Raw genomic sequence first — 25,148 nt, 5'->3', positions numbered from 1 at the left:
ATGACGAATGCCTGGAAAGTCCTGTCTGGTCTGAACTTTGCAGTCCAGCAGGAACATCTCCTGCCACCTCTTCCTCTGAGGTTTGGTAGCAGAGGTCCTTCCTGCCGTTGTGGGGGTTATTGCCTTTATGGGGGTGAGATGGGGAGCTTAAAAGGGGGGCTCGGCCTTTATAGGACTCAGCAGCAGCTCCTTGCAGACCAGAAGGCCCGCCTGGGATGGAGGAAGGCTCCTCCTCCCCAAGCCATTACCTCTCTTGCTTCCCCAACGTAACCTGCGCCTTGAAAAGCAGCTGTTGAGCTTGGCATCTTCCTTGGTGGCGACGGGCATGCCCTTGGCGCATCTCATCCAGCTGCTTCCTAGAGCACTGTGCCGCTGCAGCGTTCTGGACATATTTGAATGCCTGGGAAACTGTCCAAAGCCCATTAAATCCTCAATCTCCCCCCCCACCTTTTCTCTGAATATTTGAAGTCTGGGATTAACAGTGTCTGTCACATGTCAGTGTCCTTGGTAATGCAGCCATCCAGGGCGCCAGCTGACAGCTCAAGAGCAGGGCTTGCAGGCTGCCTCGGCCGCTCTTGACCCCGCGGCGGTTTTGAACCTGCCTTGCTGGTCCTTTTCTGTGCCCTGACTCTAGGGGGGAGGCTCCCCCCCCTCTGCCTTTTGCTGCCTCCCCTTTCCACTCCACATCCCCCTGCTGCTATGGGGCTATTCTGTTGCTGAGATGTATCATCTGGGTGAGATGTCCTCAGTTGGGTGAGATGTCATGCAAGGACATCCGCTGCGGACCATTTTTCTATCAGATGCTCAGGAGTCACAATGGGAAGTAGCTGATTGTCAGGAAAGAGAAAAGGACCTAGCAGTACAGTGAAAGGCAGTGTGGTATAATGGTTAGAGTGTTGGGCTAGGAGCTGGGAGATCAGGGTTCAAATCCCAACTCACTGGGGGTGACCTTGAGGGCCAGTCAGAGCCTTTCAGCCTAACCAACCTCACGGGGTTGTTTTGCAGGTTAAATGGGAAGAGAACCACACACACACCCTTGAGCTTGTTGGAGGGGAAAAGGCAGGATATAATTTCCATAAATAGCACAAGTCTTTTTTTTAGCATTCCTGACATCGATTCTGATTCTATCGCCCTTTGCCAACCTGATACCCTCAGTTCTATTACCCTTGACAGTGATGTAGAGTGGGTAGAGCTCTGTTGGAGCAGAGTGTGCAAAAGTACCTGTTCCGAAACTCCACCTTAAACGTGCTTTGGGATCTCGTAGGTTCCAATGTAAAATAGGAGTGGAAATGGACCAAGAGGAGTTTGAAAGGATTTCTTTGAAAGGTAATATAGGTGATCTGGGGGTCTTCAGGGGCCTCCCTTCTGTCTCCTGTGAAAGGTGCAAAATATGTTCATCCGTGGGAGAATGGTGGGAGAATAGGCATTTTTTTACCATGTCAGTCATTAGATCGTCAACTCGTACCTCTGTTGGCTTGAAGAAGACGCGTCCTTAAAGGGGGAGAAAATGATGGATTTTGTGCCCTTTCTTATTGGGGGGTCAGTTATCTCTGGAGCCAGGATGTCAGCTCTTAGGTTCCCAGAGTCACAAGTGATTTCAAGGTTACAGGGGGACTGTTTCCCACAATGCAACACGAGCAAGTCCACTCTCATGAACCAGAGAAAAAAGTCAGGTCACTACACCATGCTGAGGACAGGGGGAAACCAGTCTTTAAAAATGTAGCAGCAGCAGCTGTTATACTAGGAACATGGCCTCATCTGTGGTGGCACCCTTGCAGGTGAAATGCTCTCCTGCAGAGAGGCCTGCCTGACACCTTACCTGGGTGCTACTTGGGTGCCACATGAAGATAATTTTAGCCTATTACTCCTTTTAATCTAAGCAGTTTTGTCGCCATGAGATATTTACAGGGTTTTTTTTAAAAGATTCTTTTAATCTATACTAGTGTTTTCATTGTTCCTGGGACACCCTGAGAATGTATTTGAAGGGTGGGGTATAAATCCCTGCATTTAATTAGTTGTATGGGAGGAAATGACTGGTACAACAATGGCAGATAGCTTTCCTTCAAGCCTTCCTCCTCTAGTTCTTATTTCAGTTCTAGTTCCTAACAGGCACTCACACACAAAAAAACTAGCAGCAAATTAAGCCTCTCTGTTTATCGCCTTGTTTCTTTGATCCTTTTGGATACACAGATTACGATATGCATCTTTACACATTAAAATTTGCAACTCAAGTTTGTGACTGCTTTCTTGGAAGAAAGTATCACTTACTCTCTGGTAGGGTTGCAGATCTGTGCTTATGCCATAAAAAAAGTAAAGGACCCCTGAAAGTTAAGTCCAGTCACAAATGACTCTGGGGTTGCGGCGCTCATCTCGTTTTACTGGCCGAGGGAGCTGGCGTTTGTCCGCAGACAGTTTTTCCAGGTCATGTGGCCAGCATGACTCAGTCGCTTCTGGTGAACCAGAGCAGCGGACGGAAACACCGTTTACCTTCCTGCCGGAGCGGTACCTATTTATCTACTTGCACTTTGATGTGCTTTCGAACTGCTAGGTGGGCAGGAGTTGGGACCGAGCAACGGGAGCTCACCCTGTCATGGGGATTCGAACCGCCGACCTTCCGATCAGCAAGCCCTAGTCTGAGTAAAATAAAAATGTGTTGGTCAGCCAAATGCAGCCAAAACCAAACTTTAGTCGTGTGTGAGATGAATCCCACATGTAGATTGTTGTGTGCGACAACCCTCCATGCGTGTAAAATTGCTGCATAAACACGCAGCAATTTATATGCATAATTGCTACTTAATTTCCCTCGGGGGTAACTCTGGCGGAGGGGATTTGTCATGCTCGGGATCTGTCTGCTTATTTAAGGTACTTATATCCCACCTTTTATTGTATAAGCCTCACAAGGCAGCTTATAGCAAGTAATAAATACTATGTTTATTGAACGCTCAAAACAAACAGATGAATTAAAAACTAAAATAAGAAAGTAGCATAAAACCATCAGTCAATCCCTGGCGACGTTTAAAAAACAGTTTTTTAAATGCACATGCCACACAAATTGCATGAGAGTCATGTGTGAGACATGTCAGCATGTTGTACGACGCCGGCCTCCTCAATCGTGGGAACAAGCTGTTGTGCCTGGACCAATAGGGGAGAGACAAGTTTTGTTGCAGCTGGGGCACGTGAAGCTGTCCAGTTGTTCTGATGCAGATGCACTTTGGCGTTTCTTTTCTCTGTGGTCATTCCCAGTGGTCATCCCTCCTCAGGTCACTGCTATGGATGCACGACCTGCCTGTCTCCAGGCACTGCAGTCTTCTGACGTTCTTATGTTACATTAAAAGCGATTATGACAAACCTAGACTGCATCTTAAAAAACATCACCTTGCCAACAAAGGGCCATATAGTTAAAGCTCTGGTTTTCCCAGTAGTGATGTATGGAAGTGAGAGCTGGACCATAAAGAAGGCTGATCGCCGAAGAATTGATGCTTTTGAATTCTGGTGCTGGAGGAGACTCTTGAGAGTCCCATGGACTGCAAGAAGATCAAACCGATCCATTCTGAAGGAAATCAGCCCTGAGTGCTCACTGGAAGGACAGATCCTGAAGCTGAGACTCCAAGACTTTGGCCACCTCATGAGAAGAGAAGACTCCCTGGAAAAGACCCTGATGCTGGGAAAGACGGAGGGCACAAGGAGAAGGGGAACGACAGAGGACAAGATGGTTGGATAGTGTTCTCGAAGCTACCAGCATGAGTTTGACCAAACTGCGGGAGGCAGTGGAAGACAGGAGTGCCTGGCATGCTCTGATCCATGGGGTCACAAAGAGTCGGACACGACTAAACAACAACAACAAAAGCGAATATATGAATATATAAATCTGACAAGACTCACAGCATTCATAAGGGGACAATCAGACCAGAAAATATTAAAAGAATGGGGATGTGCTAAAGAGTATATGAAGAAACATTGTTCTGGAGTAAGCATATTGATATGTAATGAATGATGCTTTGCAGGGTTAAAGAAAAAGAAAAACAGTGTAAAAAGTATAAAGATAGAAGTAATCTATATTAGACACAACAATTTAGAAAGAGTAAAATTTTTGAGGACTTAGAACAAAGGAAGGAAGTCAATATGTGTATATGTACGTAATGACTAGATTAGAATGAAGATATGGTTTTATTTAAGGGACGCGAGTAGCGCTGTGGGTTAACCCACAGAGCCTAGGGCTTGCCGATTGGAAGGTCGGCGGTTCAAATCCCCGCGACAGGGTGAGCTCCCGTTGTTCGGTCCCTGCTCCTGCCCACCTAGCAGTTCTAAAGCACATCAAAGTGCAAGTAGATAAATAGGTACCACTCCGGCAGGAAGGTAAACGGTGTTTTCATGTGCTGCTCTGGTTCGCCAGAAGCGGCTTAGTCATGCTGGCCACATGACCCGGAAGCTGTACGCCGGCTCCCTCGGCCAGTAAAGCGAGATGAGCGCCGCAACCCCAGAGTCGGCCACAACTGGACCTAACAATCAGGGGTCCCTTTACCTTTACCTATGGTTTTATTTGTAGATGTGTGCTTTTTTTTGTTTTCTTTCTTTTGTGTTCTGTTTTTCCTTCTTGTTTGTATAGTTTTATTTTGGATTCAATTTTTGTAATTTTTGCTGCATTGAAAATAATTTTTTTACATATATAAAAAAAGCGAACAGATGGTCAGGTCAGCTGACTGCTTCCAAAGATTCCCCTTTTGTCCAGTGACAGACGGACCACGTTCCCAGTCCCTGGGGGGTGCTATCTGACCATCCCCTCGTGCCCCCCACAACAAGCCTTACTGAAGACTGTCTCAGACTCCATTCAAGCCTTCCATTGAGCGAGTCAGGCTTACCACCCCATGTCACACCGACTAAGGAGCCTTGACTTATGGTGGCAGGCGGGAAAATGATCCCGGCTGACTCCTGTCTTGCCGGAGGCATCCAGACCCTCTTGCGGAGAAGGCCGTTTGGCAGGTCCCCTTGGTGTCTTGGAGCTGTGGGGCTGACAAGCTCCTGCAGCCCTCTTTAGAGCTGATGTATGGGGCGAAAGTGCTGGAATAAGGTTTTTCTCCTGGCCCTGGGTGGCTAATGGAGTCGACCGGGAGCGTTTTATGGATCCGATATAAAAGCCATCCGTTTGGGTGACAGGTTTACTAGGTCAGGAGGGAGCTTTATAGCCCCTGTACCTCTTGCTTAATCCTTCTCCTTTCGCAGTCATCATCTCTCCCCTTTCACAAAGGCAGGAATCCCTTTCGGTACAGAAGGGGCGCAGGAAATGAGGCTCTCTTTCCCTCTCCTCCTCCCCTTTCTCTCTCTGCTTCACAAAGTGCACAGTGAAACAATTTAGCTCACCCCCAAGAGGCAGTGAAGGCTACCAACCTGGGTGGCTTTAAAAGAGGAGGAGACAAATTCATGGAGGAGGAGAGGGCGATCAATGGCTTCGGCCTCAAAGGCCCAGTATACCTGAAGGAGCATCTCCACATCCATTGTTCTGCCCGACACTGAGGTCCAGCTCCAAGGCCCTTCTGGCGGTTCCCTCACTGCAAGAAGCCAAGTTACAGGGAACCAGGCAGAGGGCCTTCTCGGTGGTGGCACCCGCCCTGTGGAACGCCCTCCCACCAGATGTCAAAGAGAAGAACAACTACCAGACTTTTAGAAGATATCTGAAGGCAGCTCTGTTTAGGGAAGCTTTTAATGTTTGATGCATTACTGTATTTTAATATTTTGTTGGAGGCCGCCCAGAGTGGCTAGGGAGACCTGGCCAGATGGGTGGGGTATAAGTAATAAATTATTATTATTATTATTATTATTATTATTATTATTATTATTATTATTATTACATGGAACCTTCCTTACACCAAGAAAGAGAGGTGGGGGGAGAGAGAGACTGTTTGTATGTACAATAGCACCTTGGGTTACAGATGCTTCAGGTTACAGACTCCGATAACCCAGAAATAGTACCTCGGGTTAAGAACTTTGCTTCAGGATGAGAACAGAAATCGGACGGTGGTGGTGCAGCAGGGGGAGACCCCATTAGCTAAAGTGGTGCTTCAGGTTAAGAACAGTTTCAGGTTAAGAACGGACCTCCAGAACGAATTAAGTTCTTAACCTGAGGTACCACTGTATTATATGATGCTGGACTGTGCAAACATAGGATTGGGTTCTTAGTGGCTTCAGGGGGTAGCTAAAAGTTCCCAGGCCAGAGGCATTCAAATTTATATGCATATGTGCAAATTTACAAAGAATCGGTAGAATATATATTTCACAGCGTGCGAACACATTGATTTCCCCTCCAAATCACACTAGATACATTTTCCGATTCATTTGCACCGCTTCCCAGATCACGCAGAATCAGTTCAATTTATTTAACCATTACTCCCAATTAATTCCCCATGTGGACGATCTGGATCCTGCTCCGCAATCAATTTCTCTTCATTTGCCCCCCGTTTGTGGATATTGCATCATTACCCCTCCCCCTAATTAAATTAAAGTCACAACAAATAGGGTGCTCACTGAGATTCCCTGCAAGTGGTGGAGGGGTTTTGTTTTATTATTATTTTACTCTGAGACAAGGTGGCCGGTGGTGGCCTTTCTTCTTTGATAATAAAAATGACTTAAACCAGAGAGGGAAAGCCAGGACACCACCATTGCTTTTCCCATGTACTTGCGGTTTTAGCGCTGCAAAGCACACGACAACGACAGCTCAGCAGCGCACTTGCCTTTGCTAAAGAGTTTAAAAGAAGAAGAAGAAGAGGTGTTTTCATCGCACAGCTGATGTGTGCTGCTAGCACTTGGCTCACACACACAGAGAGAGTCACTGACAACAGGATTTAGGCAAGAGACCCAAAAGACCCAGGGCATAGATTCCAAGGAAGTTGCCTTGTTGTTTGGTTGGTTAGTTGCATTTATATATCACCTTGCTGTGGGTTAAACCACAGAGCCTAGGGCTTGTCGATCAGAAGGTCAGCGGTTTGAATCCCCGCAAAGGGTTGAGCTCCCGTTCCTCAGTCCCTGCTCCTGCCCACCTAGCAGTTCGAAAGCACATCAAAGTGCAAGTAGATAAATAGGTACCACTCCAGCGGGAAGGGAAACGGTGTTTCCGTGAGCTGCTCTGGTTCGCCAGAAGTGCCTTAGTCCTGCTGGCCACATGACCCAGAAGCTGTACGCCGACTCCCTCGGCCAGTAAAGCGAGATGAGCGCCGCAACCCCTGAGTCAGCCGTGACTGGACCTTTATCTTCCAAGGATTTCAAGGTGGTCATTCTCCTCCTCCCCATCTCATCCTCACCACAAGCCTGTGAGGTAGGACAGGCTGAGAGATGGTGACTGGACCAAGGTCACCCTGTGAGCTTCATTGCTGAGTGGGGATTTGAACCCTGCATCACACTCAATATTGTCTACACCGATCGGCAGTGGAAATTCAGGATTTCTGGCAGGAGTCCTACCTGGAGGCGTCATCAGCGATTGAATCTGGGGCCTTTTGCTTGCAGGAATCATTGTCTACCACTAAGCAATGGCGCCCAGTGTTCCTTTTGTAACACCCTTGCACTAAGTCCTTGCTCATGCACACCTCTCCTTTTTGTAGCCAGACAAGTTTAGTGTCAACTGAATAATTCAAGAGCTGCTGTTTGCTTGGAGCTCCTTGGTTATCCAGAATGGAGAGCCAGAATGGAAATTCTAGCTGGGATTGCCCCAAAGAGAGGGAATGAGGACTCTGTTGGCCACAACACCCCATTGGGTTGAGTGACCTTGGGTCAAGCTTTAAAAAGCCTCTCTTTCATAGCTATGAGACGACAGACTGGAGAGGAATGGAATATGGTGGTACCTCGGGTTAAGAACTTAATTCGTTCCAGAGGTCCGTTCTTAACCTGAAACTGTTCTTAACCTGAAGCACCATGGGGCCTCCCGCTGCTGCCGTGCCAGTGCCGCACGATTTCTGTTCTAATCCTGAAAAAAAATTCTTAACCCGAGGTACTATTTCTGGGTTAGCAGTGACTGTAACCTGAAGCGTCTGTAACCTGAAGTGTCTGTAACCCGAGGTACCACTGTATAGTGGATGCTCGGGTTGCGAACATGATCCATGTGGGATGTACATTCGCAACCCACAGCGTTCGCAACCTGCATCTGTGCACGCACGGGTTGCGATTCAGCACTTCCGCGCATGAGCAAAGCATGATTTAGCACTTCTGCGCATGCGCAACCACCAAAACCTGGAAGTAACCTGTTCCAGTACTTCCAGGTTTCGACGGTCCGCAACCCGAAAAAACGCAACCTGAAGCTACTGTAACCCGAGGTATGACTGTAAAGTCCTTCTTAAAGTATGGGACTCCATTGTTAGACTGTGGAACTCCCTTCTGGATGGCTTTAAAAGAGGATTAGACAAATTCATGGAGAAGGAAAGGACTATTGATGGCTCCTAGCCAGGATGTCTATGCTCTGCCACCACAGTTGAAGGCAGGAGTGCCAACCTGGCCCTGCGACTGTGGGTACCATTGCATTGTGGAGAGCGTATTAACTTATGGTCTGTGCGTGTGGTTTGGGAGCTGCATGGCCAGGGGGAAAAACAATGCTATCCAGGGTTGTAAAGACTGCAGAGAGAATAATTGGGTGCATTCTTCCCGCCTTAGATCAAATCCATGCTGCCAGGTGCCATAAGAAAGCGGCAGAGATAGCGCAGGATAGTGCGCACCCCGGAAATGATCTCTTTCAGCTTCTGCCTTCTGGAAGACGGTTCAGGGTTATAAAGACCAGGACTAGCCGCCTGAGAAACAGTTTCTACCCAAATGCAATTCTGGTTCTAAATGCAGCATAAGGGGTCTCTGTAGTATAGTGTATTTTAAAATGGGGTTTCAGAGTTTTTAGGGGGGGTTTGAATGTTTTATGTAGTTCTCTAGTAGTTTTATGTAGTTTTTCAATTTCATTGTTCTGCATGGGAAAATGACAATAAAGATATTGTATATCGTATCGTATGTCTTATACCCAGGGCCATGGGGGCCATGCAGCGTGCACGGCCCTGGCACCAAATATTTGTGGGTGCCTGGCCCCTTCATGGGGAATGTTGTGGGTGCTTTGGCCGCAGGGAGTTGGCACCTATGGTTGGAGGCAGTGATGCTTCTGAATGCCAGTTGATGGAAACCACAAGAGGGGAGAGTTGTTCTTGTGCTCGGATCCTGCTCGGATCCTCCTTTCCCACAGGCAGCTGGTTGGCCATTGTGAGAACAGAATGCTGGACTCGATGAGCAATTGGCCTCATCCAGCAGGCCCTTCTTATGTTCTTAGTTCATGTACAGCCTTGGTGTTTTATGGCAAGAATAGGGGAGTCAGGGGTCCTGCTAAACTGGTGAAGCAACATGGAGAAGTCAGCTCTCTCCGGCAGAAAAACTGTTAAGAGGATGAGGCTATCAGGGGGAAAAACAAAACTTGAATCCGTTCCAAACATGCCCTGGAACAAAATCCCCCCCAGTGCTCTCATTTGGAAATGTACCTTAGCTCAATCAAAACATGGTTTAATATTCACAGGACGAAAATAGTTCCTTGCTGGAGCGTAAATAGAAAGTTCAACCTGTTTGAAAATGCCCCCCCCTCCCCCTTCGTATGTGCTGTAATCTACGCTTCGCTGAAGTCAAGAGCAAAACCCACACTGATTTTTAATTACAGTTTTCTGACGGCTTTTGTTTGTTTGTCTGTCCGTCGTCCCCCCGTCCTGCAGTCTGAAATGTTCCATTGTGTGTCCATCATGACAATTTAGAAAATCTGCCCACCCCACACTCTTCTCCTCCCCAGTCCTTCCTCTTTTCTCTTATGCTGGCAGAGAATTCAGATTAATTTTTTGGAGAGAGAGAGAGAGAGTCTTCTAGTGGCACCTTAAAAACTTTCAAAGTTATTATGGGATGAGCCTTTGTGGATTAGAGCCTGCTTCATCAAAAGCATTCAGTGCTGTCCTGCAGTACAAATATCTGTGTCTGGGTGGGGCAGAGGATGATAAACCATGAGGTCGAGGGGGGGGCGCCAAAAAGTACAAGCCGGGATAGAATTTAATGCATCTGGTCAAGTGGACTGCAGTCCCTGAAGTCTTATGCCATTATCATAGAATCGTAGAGTTGGAAGGGATCAACAAGGCTGTCTGATTCAACCCCCTGCAAGGCAGGAATCTCAACTAGATCATACATGATAGATGGCTGTCCAACCTCTGCTTAAGAATCACAACCTCCCAAGATAGTCCTTTCCACTATCAAACAGCTCTTACTCTCAGAAATTTCTTCCTGGTGTTTAGTCGGAATCTCCTTTCTGGTCACTTGAATCTGTTGATTTGGGTCCTACCATGCAGAGTAGGAGAAAACAAGCTTTCTCCATCTTCCACATGACGATCCTTTTGATAGCTGAAGATGGCTATCATATCTCTGAAGAATTGATGCTTTTGAATTCTGGTGCTGGAGGAGACTCTTGAGAGTCCCATGGACTGCAAGAAGATCAAACCTCTCCATTCTGAAGGAAATCAGCCCTGAGTGCTCACTGGAAGGACAGATCCTGAAGCTGAGGCTTCATTACTTTGGCCACCTCATGAGAAGAGAAGACTCCCTGGAAAAGACCCTGATGTTGGGAAAGATGGAGGGCACAAGGAGAAGGGGACGACAGAGGACGAGGTGGTTGGACAGTGTTCCTGAAGCTACCAGCATGAGTTTGACCAAACTGCGGGAGGCAGTGGAAGACAGGGGTGCCTGGCGTGCTCTGGTCCAGGGGGTCACGAAGAGTCGGACTCCTTCTCCTTGTGCCCTCCATCTTTCCCAACATCAGGGTCTTTTCCAGGGAGTCTTCTGGGCCTAACCCGTACATACATGAAATGGTGTTCACCCCATCAGCTGTCACAGCGCCCCAAACAGTGACTTGCGACATGCAGATGGAGCAATATGTCGCTTGCAGAGAGCATGCGGCTGAACGCGGCCTGGAATCTTTAGCACTGTGACGACGACAACAGAATATTTGCACTTGACTCTGTGGAACCTTTTCGGGTTTGGGGAACCTTTCAGAAAGATGGGGTGCAGGGAAAGCATGGCAGCAGAGGTGCGGTGGAAGCAGGGATGAGTGTGTCAGCATTTGCAATAAACACCTAAAAGAAAAGCCTTTTTTGGGTAGCAGCAGAACTACGTCTCCCCCAAACACCTACACGAAGTGCAGATTGACGGGCAGATGGTCGACACAGTCGTCGGCAGCAGGAGCCAAGGATCTTGTCGTCATCCGGCCCTGCGAGGAGTACAGTGCTACAGCTCCATGTGGCTCTGGGAGACCAGCTGTTCCTGCCTCCTTCTCTGGCACATTTGATCAGTGCAATGAGCTGTCTATAAAATCTCCTCCCCATCACAGCACCCATTCGATGGGCGTTTCACTAGAAGTCGGGTGAAGGTTGGTTCTGGAGCTGGCAGATCTAGAGGGAGACAGGCAAACGTTCTACAGACGTCCTTCCTTCTCCACGCAAACTAATTTTCCGCCTACAGCTGGCCTGAGGGAGGATCTACCTGCAACAGGTATGAGTGCCCCCTGGAGGACAGGAGACAGCAGTGCAAAGGAAGTGCAGGGTGACCAACAGACACAAGCCTGATCTGTTGGTAACAAGTGGTCGGAGCTGCCTCTTTCGCCACCGCCTGGAATGGCTCTTGTGCTTTTAAAGATGGCGGACTCTCCTTCACTCGAGGTTTGTAAACAGAGGCCGGATGGTCACCTGGCAGGGAACCTTTAGCCACGATTCCTGCATTACATTGGGCTAGATGACCTTTGGGGACATTTCCAACTCTATAATTTTATGATTCTAAGAGTGAAAGAGATGGTGAAAAAAACACTCCTGCTTGTTGATTCTCTTAAGGAGAAACGGAAACTGTCTCCCTGCCCTTCTGCCACCACTGCTGAAGCATCCTTTACCTAGGTTGTGCTGCTGTGGTGGGAAGTGGTGGCAGTTTGGGGTGAGATCTTGTGAGATTTCGGGGCGAGCTCGTGAGATCTCACTGGAAATGATGGGAGTAAACTCCTAGGAGCCAAAGTTCCTTCACGCCCCCCCCAAAAAAAACCCCACAAGGTTTACTCACATCAAAAGTCTTGCTAGGATGCATATACATATACAGTGATGAAAATCAGGCGGGCAATAATCCTAAAAATGTTACAAATATCCATAGTCCAGTTCAAAATGGCAATTGCTCTCTGGAGGAGAACAGAGATACTGTCTTCACCCATCGCAAATAGGAAAAAGTGAGTGGCAGGTAGGGATTAACGCATTGTATTTCCCACCACCACCAGGTTTGGAAGTATGATGTCATAGAGTCCCCTGAAATAGCAGGCTACCTTTGTCCCGGTTTGCGATTGTCTAGCAATCATGCCTTTGTGATTTTGTCTGCAAATCCTCCCACAGGGAGTTCGAGTCGGTGTCAGCAGTACGGAGCTAGACAAATCAGTGTTCTGTCTCATCATAAGGCACCTCTGTTGGTGCTGCTTCTTGTGGGGATGTTCAGGGATGCGGGAGAGGATATACTGATTATAGCCTTTCCAACTTGTGTTAACAAGTTCACAATTTAGCAGAGTAACATTCCCCCTTTTAAACTTACAGCGGATGCGTTGGCTTAGACTCGCTAAAGCCTCTATAATAACTGTTCTGGTATTTCCCCCTTATTCCCTCATAAAAGGTAAGACACAACACAGTCTTCTACAAAAGTATAAAAAGAGTTTACTCACACATCATTCTGTTCACAATAGGATCCCAGAAGGCAGACTTAGCTTAGAAAAGTAACATACACCTGGGAACTATCTCATAAGGAGACAGTCCCTTTGTCCTCCCTTGGCTGGAGCCCAAGAGAGCATCTTTGGCTAAGCAGATGTTGCTTCTTCAGCGCATGTAGTCACAGATAGAGAGATGGCTGCCCTGTCCTGTGCTTTTGTCGTTACCTGCACAGGTGAGGCCACGCCCACCTCTAGTCACATGCAGAGGAAGTCTGTCCCAGCCCAGAAGGAAACAGGAAGTTTACCTGCTGGCTGGACAAACATTCCTCCCCATGTGTAAACATGTTCACTCTAGGAATGTTGTACTTGACTGCTCTTGTGTTTCACATCCCAGGGCCCGCCCAATCATCCAACTCAACCAGGATGCAGCTTCAGTACCTGAGAAGGCATTGGCTCACATTAACCCTTTGTTCCCTGGGCACTTCCCATTCCTCTTCTCTTACTCCTAGTAAACTCCTAGGGCAGGGACCCGGTCTACTTGCTTATGGGATTCGCATAGTGGTGCTGTCTGAACAATTGTGCAATAATTATCCAGAGTATAAATTGTTGCTATCTTGTGAGGGCTTTGTGTGACCGTGGAATGGCAGGATGTCCATTTACTTATTTATTTGAACCAAGCTGAGCAGAAACGTGACCCCACCCACTTAGAAGCCAAGCTGGAGGTTCTCAGACAGCCTGGTAGAGCACAGGTGAGGAACCTGAGACCCTGCTGGACTACAACACCAATCATCCCTGACCATTGTCCCATGTTGACTGCAGGGGCTGATGGGAGCTGGAGTCCAATGACACCTGAGTGTAACAGGTCCCCCACTTTTGCAGCAGACTTTCAAGGAGGGCTCCAACTAGACGGATGAGAGCTTCTTGCTCAGATTGAGCAACCAAACAGCAGTGGTAGAGGAAACCTCTCTGGCACCTGGGGCGGGGCAAACCTCCTGGCGGCGCATGCGCAATGCCCATACAGACGGCACACGTGCGGTGCCCAAATGGACGATGCTTGAGCTGCATGTTCATGCAGCAGCAGCCCGTATGGGCACTGCGCACCCTCTGTTGCTCTAGAGCTGGGGGGGCAGCGGTCCATCTTGTAACACACACCCGGGTGGCACCCGGGGCGGACTGCCCCCCCCCCCGCCCTCCTTCATACGCCCCTGCCAAGCAGGAGCCAGCAGTTATCCGAGGCCAAATGCAACCATATTGGCTTAGTGCGATCACCCGATCCTTGCTGGGATGGAAACCGCGCTACACTTTCCAGCCAGCCGCCGCGGTGGCGCTCTGTGTCCCTGGACATCAGGCCAGCATCTCCCTCTAGAGGTGCAAGGAATAAGACTCCCAATCCCATTGCAATAATTCGCAGTTTGGCCCCCTCCAGGCTTTCTGTTCTCCAGTCTTCACCTGCTGTCTTCCGCATGCCCCCTCTCTCTTCTGCGCAGGTACCTGCGGACCCTGTACCTGGGTCTCCAGAGCCGCTGGCAGTCGGAGCATCGCCGGCGGCACTTCTACTGGAGGATGATGTTCGAAAGCGCCGACATCAGCATGCTGCGGCTCCTGGAGACCTTCCTCAAGAGCGCCCCGCAGCTGGTGCTGCAGCTCAGCATCATGGTGCAGCAGAACAGGATTGATCCTTTGCAGGGTGAGTGTAGCCTTCGGAGAAGCCCCCTCAAAGCCCATCTGAGGGCAGCAGCCCTCACCCAACCAGTGGTGATTTAAGTGGATTGCACCTAAGTACAGGGATGCCTGCAAAGCTGATTTGGAGGCCTTGTACTACAAGCCCACTTCTCCCAAAGATGCAGTGTTTTTTTTGTTTTTTGTTTTGTGATAAGGAAATTGCGCTAGGAAAATGAAATATACTCGGAGTCGAGAGTGGATTTCATGCTCTTTATTCAGCTCAGAGTGGTGAGGAGGAATGGAAGTTCCCCCAGAATGTCTGCTTTATATACATTATTTAGACAATGAGCCCCACGTGATTGGCTAATTCCGGGATTCACTGTAGGCCAATCAGGTTGCGGATTCACTTCCACCTGGAGCTGGATTGGGTGGCTCCTGTGGACCAATCAGACTGCTGCATTCTGGACCCTATTGTTCTAGGACCAATCAGACTTCCGCATTCTGGACCCTATTGCTCTAGGACCAGACTGCTGCATTTTGGATCCTATTCAACCCAGTACATAACAGAAAGTTTGGGATGATGCTGGCTTTGATGCAATCTCATCTAATCTCCCTAAAAACAAATCAGAACCAACACTCTGTGAGCAACTTGTCTATTGCTCCCGTTAATAGATTCACGACCAAGTGATGGGAGGAGAATTTGATTCAGTAACTGGGGAGCAGAGCATCACTTTTGCCCAGGGACGCGGACTTATAAAAAATATTGGGGGGGCCCGGGAAAGCTCATGAATAATAAATAAGCTCATGAATATGCAAATAAAGTGGCGCCGCCTCCTCGTGAGCGAATAGGGGAGAGCGTGCTGCGCCTATTAATCAGCTCCAAAGGAAATTGGGTGGAGCTTTTGCTCGGGAGGGAGGGCAGGAGGCATGCAGCCCGCCCCTCCCTGTGCATTTTGGGCTGGGGGAGGGGCGGCGATGGCGCTCTGCTGGAGGGGCGCCGGAGATTATTGGGGGGGCGGAGCCCCCCCAAACGAATTTTTGAGGGGGCTCGGGCCCCCTCAAGCCCCATGGAGTCGGCGCCTATGCTTTTGCCTTCCCCTAACTATGATAAGAACTGCGTGTGCTGAGGCTTATTTCTGAGCAAACATGGCTAGAATTCCACTCTTTCCCCCAGAGCCCTTTGCACAAATCCAGCTATCGTTTTTGGGCAGGTGATGCGTGACTGTAACAGCATTTGCACCTGAGATTGATATTAACAATCAAGTCAATGCTGCGATTATTTCATTTCACCCCAAGCATTTCCGTATTTTTTTAAAAAAAGAAAGAGAGAGGTAAAAAATGTTATATATTCCACACCTTCAAAATTTTCAGAAATGTTGTATCTCTTCCTGTCCCTTGATCCTTTACCCTGTAGTGCTCACTTTCTCCACCTTGCTGTTGTACCTGCAATTGTACACCTGCAATTTTACCTCTTTCTTTCCATTTTCAGGCTGTCACCTTCTTTCTTTTCTCTCTCCATCTTCCCTGCACCCTCTTTGCTTCCTGTTTCCACACAAAAAATGACTATGCTGGGCCAGAGCATAGAATAATAGAAATGTAGGTTTGGAAGGGGTCCCCCAAAGGCCATCTAGTCCAGCCCCTGCAATGCAGGAATCTCAGCCGAAGCATCCATGACAAATGGCCATCCAACCTCTGCTTAAAAACCTCCAAGGAAGGAGAGTCTAATAATAATAATAATAATAATAATAATAATAATAATAATAATAATAATAATAATAATAATTTATATCCCGCCCTCCCCAGCCAAGACCGGGCTCAGGGCGGCTAACACCAAATATAAAAACAATTGATTAAAATACAACTTAAAAACAAGATTAAGTACAACATTAAAATGCAGCCTCATTTCAGTAGAAACTCAAATCAAAAACTTTTGGGGGATGAAAACGTTAAGTCTTCAACAAGGCCAACTATCCAGACTGGTCCACGTGGGCCAGAAAAACAAAAGCCAGGGAAGTCCCCAAATAGGAGTTCCATCACAGAAGGAGAAAGGAAAAAGGAAAGAGGGGGAGGGGATCAAGTTGATTCCAAGCCAAAGGCCAGGCAGAACAACTCTGTCTTACAGGCCCTGCGGAAAGAAATCAGATCCTGCAGAGCCCTGGTCTCATGAGGCAGAGCATTCAACCAGGCCGGGGCCAGTATTGAAAAGGCCCTGGCTCTGGTTGAGGCTAGTCTGACTTCCTTAGGGACCTCTAGGGTGTTGCTATTTATGGTCCTCCGCGGGGCATACCGGGAGAGGTGGTCCCGTAAGTCTCCGAGGGAGACTGTTCCACTGTAGAACAGCTCTTACTCTCAGAAAGTTCATCCTGATGTTTAGTCAGAATCTCCTTCTTGTCATTTGACTCCATTGGTTTGGGTTCTACTCCCTGGAGCCGTGGAAAACAACTGTCTCCATCAGCAGTTACCAGTCTCTTTCGTTTTAGGAAATGGGAAGTCCGGTGCAGTGCAAATGCACCTCTAGTGGGTTTTTTTAAGAGGAGGCAAAACACAATGCTCTCCCCATACTTTCACAAATCTCTCCTGTGCTCCTCAGCTCCTCCACCCCTCGCCCTAAGCAGGTCAAATGCTTCCTAAAGAACAGATTCCTTCTCCCAGCAGTGGTCCGTCACAGGGAGAGAGGGACATGATGCTGAAGGTGAAAAAAGAGGATCTCCTGCCAGCATGTTTGCACCGCACTGGCTTCCTGATCATTACAGGGTGTCCCCCCTCTTTTCTTTCCAAACTGCTCCACCCTCCTACAGCTCGTCTCTCTCTTTGTGTGCTATAGATTTCCCTTGAGGTGAGCATGATCAGCGTTACAGACGCAGCCACAAAGTTGTGACCCAATCCCCTCTTATCTATTGATTTCCCTGTATCCCATGTTTTCTCAAAGGAGCTCAGGGTGCGCACACACAATTCTCTCCCTCTCCATTTGATCCTCACAACAACAATGTGAGGCAGGTTAGGCTGGGGAGCAAGGACTGGCATCCAAGGTCACTCCCAGTGAGTTTCATGGCCAGCAAATGGGGATCTGAACCCCAGCCTCCCCCAAACCCTAGTCCAATGCTCTAACCACCACACCACGATTGGCTCCTGTTCTTGGGATTTCCTCAACCACGACTCCGTTCTTCCTGCCTGTGTGCCTTTCTCACATGCACACAGGCTCAGGCTAGTACCAGCATCCTCCTGCTCATCCTTCCATCGCTCCAGTCTCTCTCCATGACCTCTGTCTCCTGTCCTCCTCTTAGATCCACCCCTTTTCTCCTCCTGCCTCCACCTCCCTCCCTCTCTCCCCCTGCCATCCCTCAGTAAGACCGGTTCTCTTCCCCCTAATTCCCGGCTTTCCCTTTCTCTCTCTCTCTCTCTTACCTGGGCAGGTCTCTCGGCTTCCGCCTCACTGGTGTCCCTGGCCTGGACGCTGGCTTCTTACCAAAAGGTACTGCGGGACTCCCGGGAAGACAAGATGCCCATGTCCTACAAGGGGGCGGTGACACAAATCCTCTGGCACCTCTTCACCATCGCCGCCCGGGCCATCGCCTTCGCCCTCTTCGCCTCCGTGTTCCACCTCTACTTTGGGATCTTCATCGTCACCCACTGGTGCATCATGACCTTCTGGATCATCCAAGGCGAGACGGATTTCTGCATGTCCAAGTGGGAGGAGATCATCTACAACATGGTGGTAGGCATCATCTACATCTTCTGCTGGTTCAACGTCAAGGAAGGCCGCAGCCGCTGCCGCATGTCCATCTACTACGTCATCATCCTGTCGGAGAACGCCGCCATGACGGGCCTCTGGTACTGGTTCAGGGACCAGAGCGGGGTCCCCGAGTCCAACGCCTTAATTGTCGTCTGCGTGGTCACCTCCAGTTTCGCCTTAGGGGTCTTCTTCATGTTCATCTACTACTGCCTCTTGCACCCCAACGGAACCATTTTCGGGCCGCACGGCGGGGGCTGTGTGTGCAGCGAGGAGCCCACTGCGGTCCCTTGTGGGGCAGGGCCCCCGGCCGACGTCGTCACCAGCCCACCTCGCTCCTTGCCAAGGACTACAGGGGCCGACAGGGAGGGCGTGCCGGGGGACAGAGACAGCTGCGTGCCGGTCTTCCAGGTGAGGCCCAGTGTTCCCCCCACGCCCGTCGCCCGGGCCCCACGGACAGAGGGGCCCGTCATCCGCATCGACTTGCCCCGCAAGAAATACCCCGCCTGGGATGCCCACTTCATCGACAGGCGCCTCCGAAAGACCATCCTGGCGTTGGAGTACACCTCGCCCGCTACTCCGCGCCTCCAGTACCGCACCGTGGGGGTCTCTCAGGAGCTGCTGGAGTACGAGACCACGGTGTAAAGCGGAGTCCCCCCCTCCCGTGGGGGCCTGGAGCCACACCGCAGGGGCCCTTCCCGACCCCAAGGGCCATGCCTGGCTCCTCAGCAGCCAGAGCTAGCTGGCCTTGTGGTCCTCTCCCCGCCATCTTTAGGCCGAGGTGATGGAGGCCCAGACAGCAGCATCTTGACCTCAATGTCTCGTCAGCAACTTTTATTTGGTCTTTCTTTCTTTCCCCCCAACTTACACACACACAGCACTGACAACTCCTGGCCCCCAACTCCTCCAGAGACAGGGGTGAGCTTGACTGAGGCCAATTGGTGCTATCTCTTCTCCCCAAGCTCGCTGCCCGGCCGTAAGGTTGCTTCTCACCCCCCAATCCCCCTACCCATCCCTCAGGCAGGGTGTGCTGTTTCTCCTCCTGCCTTGAATGGGGGGGATGCCACCCACCCCCTTGATGCGCCCCTGTGAAGGAGGCCCTGTGGTCTCTCCCAAAATACCTCACCTGTTCACCTGAGCCCAGGTAGCTAAGGCCTCTCGAGTCCGTGGATTATTTGCTGACCTCTGGTTGTTGGGCAATGGGGAGAATAGACCGCCTAAGAGTGGCTGAGCAGTGATGATGGGGTCAAAGTTAACCTGTGGGCAGGTGGCGGCGTTGATTCTGGGGATGCTAAGGGGTGCTGGAGAGTCAAAAGATGGGAAGGAGATAGGAGTGGCTCATAGGGACTGAGAATGAGCCTTCAGGGGCTGTGTGATACCTGCTGGCATCCGTGTGGGTTTGATGTGAGGGTCCAGGGCCGCCTTCTCTTTCTGGTGCCCTCCAGAAGTTTTGGGCTACAAATCCCATCAGCCCCAGCATGATGGGAGTTGTAGTCCAAAACACCAGGAGGGTACCAGAGAAGGCTGGTCTGGGGCACATTGGTAATATAAACAGAACATGGGGCTGAAACGAGAGCAGATTTAGCCCTCGAAAACATGACCGCCCGTCTCGTTCCTCGTCGATCTCCATTGGGTGTCAATTTTCTCGCGACACGCGTCCCCTCATTTAAATATATGTAGATTTGACATTGACAAGGAGGGCTTCCTGGAATGAATGGGTCTTCTTCCAAGCCCTGCGGGCATAAAAGGTGGGGCACACGCACCGTGAATACGCCAAGCCAAGGAGCCGGTCTCTAAGGACATGTTACCTACATTGCAGTCCTATCTCGGTTTCTATACCTCTTCTTAGCTTCCCCCTCCCCAAAGATCCCTGGGGATTGTAGTCGGGTCAAGGTCACCCACGGTGTTCTGCTAAAGAGAGCCCCAGCTTCCCCCTCTCGGAACTACAGTTCCCAGGGTTCCTTGGGGGAGGGGGCGTGGCCATCGCACCACTTTAGTCTGTAGTGTAGATATATATGCCTTAAAGGAGATGCTGTGAGTGTTCTAGCCAGGATCAAATGGGCTGTCGTCGTCCCCACTCAGCCCACTGAGGGAAGGGCTTCTCACCTGAGTGGGTTGGTAGCAGCAGCTGCTGCTTCGTGGCTTCCCAGATGATGTATTTTTTCCCAGCTGCCCGACAAAAAGCTCTGTTCAGGCCGATCGCAGCAGTGTTGGCCCCGCGGGTTGAGCGACCCAGAACAGAAGTGTATACATTAGGTGGGTATTCTTCTCCATAGCGCTATCAGTATACATTGGTGCTTTTTTTGGAATGACATGTAGAAAAGAAGAAGCGTCTATCTGTCATGGATGTTTTAGCTGGGGCTCCTGCACTTCAAGGGGTTGGACTAGATGAACCATGGGGTCCCTTCTGACTCTATCATTTCGTGATTCCAAGGGAAAGCTAGCAGCCACATGCTTACAGAATAATGTGTGCACGACTTGATCGGGCTGGATGGCAGATAATGACACAAAGAGTCCCACTGGCCCGTCAAGTCCAGCACCCTGTTTTCAAAGCAGGATTTGAACCCAAGACCCCTCTCCCCTCCTGTGGTTTCCAGCAGCTGGTATGCAGAAGCAATGCCGTCTCCAAGTGTGGAGTCAGAGCAGAGCCATCATGCTTAATAATAATAATAATAATAATAATAATTTTATTTGTACCCCGCCCATCTTGCTGGGTTTCCCCAGCCACTCTGGCCAGCTTCCAACAAAGACCAAAAATACACTAAAATGTCACACATTAAAAACTTCCCTGACCAGGGCTGCCTTCAGATGTCAGGCAGTTGTTTATCTCTTTGGCATCTGATGGGAGGGCATTCCACAGGGTGGGTGCCACCACCAAGAAGGCCCCCTGCCTGGTTCCCTGTAACTTGGCTTCTCACAATGAGGGAACCGCCAGAAGGCCCTCGGAGCTGGACCTCAGTGTCCGGGCAGAACGATGGGAGTGGAGACGCTCCTTCAGGTATACAGGACTGAGGCCGTTTAGGGCTTTAAAGCAGTGTTTCCCAACCTTTTTTGGGCAAAGGCACACTTGTTTCATGAAAAAAATCACGAGGCACACCACCATTAGAAAATGTTTAAAAAATTAACTCTGTGCCTATATTGACTATATATAAAGTAACTCTCTTTAATAGGAATCAAATAAACACAAAGAAAGTATTTTATAATTACTTTATTATGAAATAGTAAGTAAACAGAAATATGAAAAATTATAAAATACTTTATTCAGTGCGCCTTTTGTCCCTCTCCTCGAAATGCTCCAACTCAATGTTCCTCCGCAGGCTGGCCATTGGAGAGCCGTGTCGCCCACACCGCAGCCCAATACAATATGAACCCTCCCCTCGCAAGCGGCAACCCCTCCACACTCCCCACCTTAAGCCTCCACACGCGCCCTGCCCAAAGAGATGCCCGTCCGCGCGCGAGGGGATCCTTTACCTCAGCATCCCGCCAAAAAAAAAAAAAAGGGCGGGAGACTGCGGTCCCTCAGAGGCTGGGCGTTAGGAAGAAGCAGCCGCCTTCATCCAAGCAGGAGCAGCAGCAGCTGTAGCTGTAGTAGCGCCAAGCTGTGCCGGGGACTCCGTGCCCATGAGGGGAGGGAGGGGAGAGAGAGGAGAGGCAGCAGGTCGCCCTCTTAAGTCACACGCGCGCAGGCACCACCACGCATCCCTCGCGCCCTCTCGCAGAGCCCCTGCTCAGCACCTCCCGCCTTGGGGACGCCCGTCATGAGCCGCTGAGAGGCCGCCAAGCCTCCAGGCTGCTCCCATTCAGCCTTAGGCGCGCGCCCACCTCGGGAAAAGCGGTGCTGGTAGGCGGAGAGAGAGAGAGAGAGAGAGAGAGAGAGAGAGGACGCCGCTGGCCGCGTCCCACCCTCAGTCAGTCGGCTCGGAGCTACTGAGGAGAGGGAGGTGGGGACGACGGCGCGTCTGTTCCGCTCGGGGCCAGCGCGCCCCCGCCCCCTCTCCAGAATCCCCAACTAAATACGATGCGCTAAGGGAGGGGGGAGAACCCACCCACAAAGAGGACGCCTTTCTGCAGGGCGCCTAAGGCCTCTCGCCGCCCGACTCGCCCGACTCCCTCCCACGGCACACCAGGCAACGTCTCGCGGCACACTAGTGTGCCGCGGAACACCGGTTGGGAAACACTGCTTTAAAGGTCAGCACCAACACTTTGAATTGTGCTCGGAAACGTACTGGGAGCCAATGTAGGTCTTTCAAGACCAGTGTTATGTGGTCTCGGCTCCCAGTCCCCAGTCTAGCTGCCACAATCTGGATTAATTGCAGTTTCCAAGTCACCCTGAAAGGTAGCCCCACGTAGAGCGCATTGCAGTAGTCCAAGCAGGAGATAACTAGAGCATGCACCACTCTGGCGAGACAGTCTGCGGGCAAGTATCCCTTGATATCCGTTTCCTCCCTGTTTACCCGCTCCTGTCAATGTTTACCATCTAGCCTGATAAAAGAGTTCTGTATTCTTGCAACATGCTGCTGGCCTAGTAAACCAACTGCCCTAATGAAGATTCGATTGTAAGCTGCTCAGGGCAGGGGACTGTCTCTTCCACCTGTTCCAAAATGTCCAACAATGTGCATGGAGGGAGGGGGAAGCAACGGGGGGAAAGAGGGGAGGACAAATAAGCAAAATAGCAAATTGTGATGGTTCCCACATAGTTAAGTTTCATATTTAAGTTGGGGGCATGAGTTTTCTCCAAAGGCTTTTGGGGGGCAGAGGTTTAAATTTGAAACGTGGTGTGAGTCCTAATACTCATGCCCCCAAACCCGGACATACAGTGCAAATAAAGTGATCCCTTTTATTTGACTAAATTTCAATGCAGTCCTCAGCGTGGCCATTCAGCAGTCTGTCCCACTGAGAGCTGTAGCCTCAAGTCTGCAATCCTGAACATCAAGGGTAGAGAACCTTTGCCCCTCCATATGCTGTCAAACTATAACTCCCATCAACCCAGGCTGGCATGGCCAATGGCCGGGGTTGATGGGAAATGTAGTTCAACAACATCTGGAGGGCCAAAGCTTCTCTTTACCTGCAATGCGTACTTTACTGTGAGCAAGCCCTACTGAATCCAGTAAATATGTCAAGGGTGGTTCCAAATACAGCCTTTGAGCTGTACAGCATTCTTTGTCAAGTGTACATACAGTATTTGACAGCAAAAAATGAAATAAAAACAAAAACTAGATGAAAGGACCTGGCCAGACTGATATGTGGGAAAAGAATAAAAAGGTACCGTATTTTTTGCTCTATAAGACGCACCAGGCCACAAGACACACCTAGTTTTTGGAGGAGGAAAACAAGGAAAAAAATATTCTGAATCTCAGAAGCCAGAACAGTAAGAGGGATTGCTGCACAGTGAAAGCAGCAATCCCTCTTGCTGTTCTGGTTTCTGGGATAGCTGCGCAGCCTGCATTCGCTCCATAAGATGCACACACATTTCCCCTTACTTTTTAGGAAGGAAAAAGTGAGTCTTATAGAGCAAAAAATATGGTAAATGTAAAGGGACCCCTGACCATTAGGTCCAGTCATGGCTGACTCTGGGGTTGCGGCGCTCATCTCGCTTTATTGGCCGAGGGAGCCAGCGTACAACTTCCGGGCCATGTGGCCAGCATGACTAAACCACTTCTGGCAAACCAGAGCAGCGCATGGAAACGCCATTTACCTTCCCACCGGAGCGTTACCTATTTATCTACTTGCACTTTGATGTGCTTTCAAACTGCTAGGTGGGCAGGAGCAGGGACCGAGCAACGGGAGCTCACCCCATTGCGGGGATTCGAACCGCCGACCTTCTGATCAGCAAGTCCTAGGCTCTGTAGTTTAACCCACAGCACCACCCGCATCCCGGGAAAAGAATAAGAGATCTTTAAAGGATCTAATTTGATTTGAAGTGCTAACCTTGCTCTTTGGGTTCCTATTGGACCTGTGTCATCCTTGGTACAGGCCAAATACATAATTAAGCATCCTTAGGTCTAGGCAGTGGTGGGACTGGCCTCGAGGGGGAGGGAGGAATGTGGAATGAGGGGCTGTGCTTTTGGGTCAGTAGAGAAGGTGACTTGGATGAAAAGGGTGGGAGGAAGCTATTTTAGCAGGGTCAGGGATGAGGCCTGTCAGCTGGGGGACAGGGATATTACTGTTGACAGGAATATGGCTGGTAAAAGATGGGAAAGGGGCACATTCCGGTTTATTGAGTTGAAAATATTCTGTGCTGCCTTTTTTTGCTGCTGAGGCTTTGGAGGGTGAGTGGGATATTTTTAGAAACTGTCCATCAGTCCTACTGCTGACAAAAGCTCCCACCCAAATTAGTAAGCAATGCGTGCAAAAATTGTGGGTAGGATTTGCTGGTTGTGGAATTTGATTGTCCAGCCCATTTGAATTTGACTCTAAACTTTCCTTAAATGGGTTAGAAAATTAGTCTCCAGCTCTAACTGAGCCTTGTAGATTCAGCGCTCAGTGCTCACGCATCCATATTTCTGTGATGAAGTAGCTTGAATTTTGTGATGTGGGTAGATTATGTAAATAGGAACCACTGGTTCTGATGGAGATATGGAGAGCACTCAAACCCATTCAGCCCCTGAGATGCCACCAGCCATTGTGCAGCCGTTTCTGAGTTTATCTCTGGCTCCTATAAGGGCTAGAAACTTGTTTTGAAGAGCTGACAACCTAGGGCCAATATTAAATTCTGCACTGCCGTGGTTCCAGCGCATGGAATGCACATGACCCTGCCTTTAACTGTGCAAGACCGAAGGGCAGCTACACAGCAGCCGCTTAGAGTTCCCTGGTGCTACGTTTACTGCAAAAATATCTGCAGCTGCGAGGGCAGGGAAGAGAAAAGCAGATTTGTTGCAGAGAGGTCCCTGGCCCCACCTTAAACCTCCCTGCAAGAACGACGGCTGTGCAAAAGGCCCGGATCCGTTCTGCTTCCATTTTCCCCACCTTGTTTCACCAGCTCAGCTGAAAACAGTTGCCCATCGCTTTGCTTCCGCCCGATGTGAAAAACTATCTACCTCAGGCTGTGGT

The 25,148-nt window shown here is 49.7% G+C and overlaps 1 protein-coding gene across 3 annotated transcripts in view; it reads left to right on the top strand.

Annotated features, from left to right (window-relative positions):
- XKR7 (XK related 7) overlaps positions 1-20,266 on the top strand; it is a 49,061-nt gene extending 28,795 nt beyond the window's left edge. For 2 of the 3 annotated variants that reach the window (XM_081917193.1, XM_081917194.1), the window contains exons 2-3: positions 14,194-14,393; positions 17,782-20,266. In XM_081917193.1, coding sequence (XP_081773319.1) covers positions 14,270-14,393; positions 17,782-18,743 — 1,086 coding nt within the window. In that variant the 5' untranslated portion in view covers positions 14,194-14,269 and the 3' untranslated portion in view covers positions 18,744-20,266. Of the gene's footprint in view, positions 1-13,434; positions 13,456-14,193; positions 14,394-17,781 lie in introns of those variants that run through there. The other variant, XM_081917195.1, reaches the window with a different exon arrangement.
- Positions 20,267-25,148: the final 4,882 nt, after the last annotated feature.

This window comes from Podarcis melisellensis (genome assembly GCF_964234715.1).
Source record: "Podarcis melisellensis genome assembly, chromosome: 6".
NCBI lineage: Eukaryota > Metazoa > Chordata > Lepidosauria > Squamata > Lacertidae > Podarcis > Podarcis melisellensis.
Note: the sequence above shows the minus strand (reverse complement) of the source record. Positions and strands in the feature narration are given on the sequence as shown.